Genomic DNA, 5,119 nt, shown 5'->3' on the forward strand with positions numbered 1-5,119 from the left:
ACCTGCAGTGACACACCTCCTCCACCAAAGCCACACCTCACAATCCTTTCCAAACAGCTCCACTGAACTTGGGACCAAAATTCAAACCTGTGAGCTCATGGGGTCTATCTTCCTTCAAACCCCCACATTTATTAACTGGTAAAAAGAGAGAAGAGAGGGACAGTAAAGAGAAGGAAGGGACAGGGAATAAAGAATGAGAAGACAGGCTTGGAAAGAGAAGTGGCCCTTGGTCCCACTAGGAGAATTGTCTTCAAGATGACAGTCTTGAAAGAGAGACCTGGGTTGAGTCAGAGATTGAACTGAGTCACAGCTCCAGATTAAGGCAGCATTTCCTGAGGTAAAATGGATCTAGGTAAGGTCTGTAAGGTCTGCAAAGGTGGCTGGTCCCAAAGTAGAGGACACAGAAGGTGTCCTGATATCTCCAGAGGAGAAGCTAACACACCAATACTCCCTTCTCTTGCTCTGTGTCTCTCTTTATACACATACACACACACACACACACACACACACACACACACACACACACACACACGTACCCTTCACTGTTCCTTCATCTGGAAACCTTTGAGGAGGGACTGCAGACTCCAACCAGTGCTCCACCTCCTCCTCCAGGCACCACAGTCCGGGTGCACTGGGCTGTGGCAGGGCAAGGTACCAGGTTGTGTAGGATCCAGGCAAGACTAAGGCTCCAAAGAGACATGACCCGACTTCTCCTGGTACTCTGGGCATCGATGGTGTCTGTGGACCTCGCACGAGGCATGATCATCTACAAGGGACCAGGTAAGGCCTGGGCAGAGGTAAAGGCAGATGGGGCAGGGGGAGGGAGGCGGTTCTGGCTTATTTTACCCACCCACTGCTCTGTGTGCTTTTTCATAGCCCGAAACCTGACCTGTTTCCACTGCTTCAATGTTTCCCAGGCCAGCCAGTGTCGGCCAACAGAGTGTCAGTCCAACGAAAAAGTCTGTGTGAGCAGAGAGGTTCTCCTTAACAAGCGTGAGTCTGTTCTCTAGCCTGGATGTCTCCAGAACCACTGGCAAGGCTGAGTCCTGGTTCCACACCCGCAGGCCCAACAAGTCCTCTAGATGATGGACAATGCAGAAAAGTGTGGTCAGAACTCTGTCCAATCTTTTTCTCTCCTAATTGCCATATCTGTTCCTATGTCACTGCTTCTAGAACTCCCCCTAGGACAAAAGCTCTGCTGTGACATTGAATTCCCAAGGGAGCCAGTGAGTCGGGGATGCTTTTTCCAAGACCACTCATTCACTTGGGACATCACATGGGGTTGCTGAGGCAGTGGGACCTTAGTTAAGGTCAGGCTTAGGATAATGAAAAAAAAAAGAAAATCCAAAATATTACTTGTCCCATCTCCACAGAAAGGAGAAAATAGGAAAATGTCCAGACCTGTTGTGAGCACAACCATGGTTGTAGTAGTTGCTTGGGCCTGGCTCTAGTTGCCTGGGACGCTGCAGACACCTCAGAACTACCTCTGTGCTGAGTTAAATGACCTGAGCCTTGTTACAGACTAATTCTTATACTTTAGGCATCTCCTGTGTCCTCAAGCCTATTCCTTACAACAACGCCTTGCTGGTCTAGGACAAGCCCCAGAAGGAGTGGTTCAGTGTGAGCTTTAGGCAGGGAGACCGGATAGACTGTCCTTTGCAGTAGTACCCACAGCACTGAGTCCTGCCTCTGAGTGCCTCTTACTGAAGTGTTTCCTCCTGTGTAGTTATGGCAGGTTGAAGCCACCATTTCCCAAGTGGAATTTTCCCAAAGAGAGTAGTGGGTTTCCCAGGGTGAGGCCCCTGTTCTCATCATTGGTAGTCCTGCCTCTAGGGTCTTTTTTCTTATCACACTAAAAGGATTTGTTGTAGGTGAAGATTTGGAAGCTAAGGGATTTTGTATAACTTTCTCAAGTTTTCTTCCAGCCTTTCACCTTTGCCCCACCCACCCCCAGCTTTATGTTCAGTTTATCTGGAGCTGGAAGGTAACAACTGGTAGCTCTGTGCAGGGAGTGGACTCTCAGGACTCCTTTGGGTGCTAAGTGTTCTGGGAAGATCTGATGCACTCATGACGGGAGGCCTGTTCTGGGCTTCCAAGGAGGCCAGAGGCTCTGTTAGAACATGCTTAGCCATCCCGAGTTCTGGGCCACCAAGCAATGTAATTTTGGCAACCAGGCCTCTTCTACTTTTCCCCTTGACCATCCTAGGTCAGCTGGGTCTGCTGCAGAGAACTCTCGGCTCTTTGCCATATCCCAGGTTGGTGGTGGCTCTGTGTAGCAGAGCTCCTGACCCTCTGTGGCTCTTGACTCTGAAAGGACTGCAGAAGGTGGCCCAGCAGGGTCAGATCCAGCCATGCACACTAGATGCTTTCCCCTTCTTTGCCCGTCTAACCTCAAGGTTCTAGGACCGCATGCTGTCTCTTTTCTTCTGCAGGTAAAAACAGAAAAACTGAGATCACCAAGCGCTGTGCCACCACTTGTCCCAAAACCAATGATTTCAATCAGTTGTCATTGAGCGGTATTCAGGACACAATCATCAGAAGATGCTGTTCATGGGATCATTGCAACAGAGCACCTGGAAGTTGGGAGGGGTTCTGGTCCTTACCAGGTTGGCTCCTGCTGCCAATGGGTCTGGCCCTCTTTTGCACCCTGTTGTGAGAACCATTGTGCTGTGACACCCTGTCCCAACATAGTCATCCTTCTAGCACATCCTGTCTTTCACCTCAAATCCCACCTTCATCAATTCCAGCACTTGCACGGCAATGCTCTGTCCATGGGGTAGAAGGGAGGACACCATACCCTTTGCTTAGGACTTAGCAGTCTGCTCCTCCCTGATATCCTGGCCCAAGAAGTAGAAATAAAACCTTGATGCTCCTCATGGAGACAGACAAGGAGTATTTCCAATGCAGACCACAGGCTTCTTCAAAAAAATCCCTTGACACTTGGCACACTGTCATGCACCATGAGTGGCAGATGGACCTGATGAAGCCAGAGGTGAATACACTCTCTGACACTACTATACTTGTGTCCCCTGTTCATGCACTTGAACTGGGCATCTCACTCAGAGACAGTAAACTCTTGCTTCCCCACAGCCTGGCTCCTGCTCCTTTGCTGTACCTCTGCCCCAGAGACTCATCCCTCTTCCATCTTTCAGTACAGCCTTCTGTAACTAGAGCAACCAAGATCTGCATGGAACCATCCAGTCAGGAGACAAACTGTTATATTCAACATAGAGCTGTCCCTGAAGCCTGAGGTCCATCATAGGGTGAGCATGCAATCCAAACTCAGATCTGGAGCTCTAGGAGGGCTCACTGGTCACTGTATGAGGAAGGGGAGGGGACAGAGTCTGGAGTGCCACAAGAACAGGAGAGAAAGCCAAGGTGGTGTAAAATCACAAATGGTTGAAGCTTCACTGCAGGAAGCGAGGCCTGGTGGACATGACTGGTTACCTGGCCTTGGAAGAGTCCCTAAGAACAGGCAAAGGTAAGGAGCACAGAAAGGGTCGAGGAGACTGATTGTCAGTTTAAGGCTAGCCAGGCTCAGTGGGCTACACTGGGCATGAAGGGGCTGACCAAGAGAACAAGGATGTTGCTGGAAGGCCCTTGGTATGGGACAGTCTACTACTGTAGCCTTGCTGTGACCACATGACTGGACAGCAACAACTTAGAGAAGATGTATTTGCTTCAAGGTTTCAGCCTGTAATGTGGGGAAGACTCGGTGCAGCCCAGTGCCCTGCAGTAGGGGTGTATGATGACACTTCTGATATCAGGGTGGACTAGAAAGCTCTAAGGAGAGCTTGGACCAGGGTTCAGAAGGAACCTTCAAGCCCCATGCCAAACTTCCTAAAAGATCCACAGCCTCCAAAAATATTCCCACCAACTGGTAGATAGGGTTTAAAATCTGACCCCAGAAGGGACATTTCTGATTCAGTCCCTACAACAAGTAAAGTTATGGGTAGGTGTGGTATCTCATTCCCAGATGCTTACATCTGCCCACTCTGGTCCACACACCCCTGCCTGCCTCCCTGACCCTGATCTCCAGGATCCTGCAGCACACTCTCATCTGAGTTGGCTGGGGTGGGGAGTGAATTACACCCTCCACCTAGCATTCTGCAGTTTCTTCCTAACCAGTGATTGTTATATCCTGTAGCCTGTCAGTGGTCTGGCATCTCTGTTCCCAAGGTCCCTGACTAAACAAGACCTTCTCTGCACATATGGGTTTCACATTGAGTTTTAGCCCTACTCACTCCCCACACTGGACAAACACTAGTGTCATATGCACTGCTTAGTGACCTAGCATGGACAGTAAGGCCTCTGGGGGTCTCTGGGTACAATGTTTGGGATATCCTCCTTGGATTATGCTAAGGAAGCAGGTACTAAGAGGACCATCTTGCCATGATAGCATGGGGTGGGTCGCTCCTTGGAGCTAAATTCTCCTGGAAAACATTACATGTAAGTGCTACCCAGGTCCTGTACTGGTGAGGCAGGTATTTGAGATGGACAAGGCCTTTCTCAGCCCAGATCTGCTTGACCCAGGTACTAAGGTGTAAGGCAAGCAACAGTCATCAAAATCAAATTGAGACAGATGCTTTGGAGTTCTCTGTCTCACATCAATGATGACTAAGGATGTGGACACATGAGTGGCTGAATGGAGAAGAGCCAGAGAAGACAACATGAGGATCCCTGTGTGGGGACTTTTTAAAATAAGAGTTATAGCTAGAACGAGGCAAAGATTAGGATAATTTTCTTGATGAATTAATCCTCCAGATACTGCATTGGCCAAGCTCAGCCAGGAGATAATCACACACTTCTTGCCCAACTTGGAATAATCACATGGTAAACCCTCCTCCTGTTCATCTCTACCTTACTTCCTTAGGTCCTCACTGTGACTCTTGCTCACCACATTCATCTTAACAGGCACTGCAAAGTCACAGAATTTGCAAGTAGTGCTGGTCCACAACTTTAGCTTATGTTTGATGGTCACTGATAAATTATTCTCCCTTTGTTTTCATGTTTACATGATCAGATTGTAGTTGTACCATAGCCTTTCACCTTTACTGCATATAGACAGCTGACTGCTCTATCACTGGGTGTGTTGGCCACTAGTCAAGCTCACCTACCC

The 5,119-nt window shown here is 48.9% G+C and overlaps 1 protein-coding gene across 1 annotated transcript; it reads left to right on the forward strand.

Annotated features, from left to right (window-relative positions):
- The first annotated feature begins 698 nt into the window (after nucleotides 1-698).
- Nucleotides 699-2,656, forward strand: LOC110289063 (lymphocyte antigen 6L-like). Its single transcript, XM_021155265.1, has 3 exons — nucleotides 699-780; nucleotides 877-993; nucleotides 2,433-2,656. Exons 1-3 carry the CDS (start codon nucleotides 699-701, stop codon nucleotides 2,654-2,656), a joined length of 423 nt encoding a protein of 140 aa, XP_021010924.1.
- The last annotated feature ends 2,463 nt before the right edge of the window (nucleotides 2,657-5,119 follow it).

Source organism: Mus caroli, unplaced genomic scaffold (assembly GCF_900094665.2).
Source record: "Mus caroli unplaced genomic scaffold, CAROLI_EIJ_v1.1 scaffold_9213_1, whole genome shotgun sequence".
Classification (NCBI taxonomy): domain Eukaryota; kingdom Metazoa; phylum Chordata; class Mammalia; order Rodentia; family Muridae; genus Mus; species Mus caroli.

Excerpts from the sequence above, each read along its gene's own strand:
- LOC110289063 (XM_021155265.1), top strand. The coding sequence starts at position 699 with ATGACCCGACTTCTCCTGGTACTCTGGGCATCGATGGTGTCTGTGGAC. Across the intron at positions 781-876 it reads GATCATCTACAAGGGACCAG|CCCGAAACCTGACCTGTTTC; the intron begins GTAAGGCCTGGG and ends GCTTTTTCATAG. Across the intron at positions 994-2,432 it reads AGAGGTTCTCCTTAACAAGC|GTAAAAACAGAAAAACTGAG; the intron begins GTGAGTCTGTTC and ends TTTCTTCTGCAG.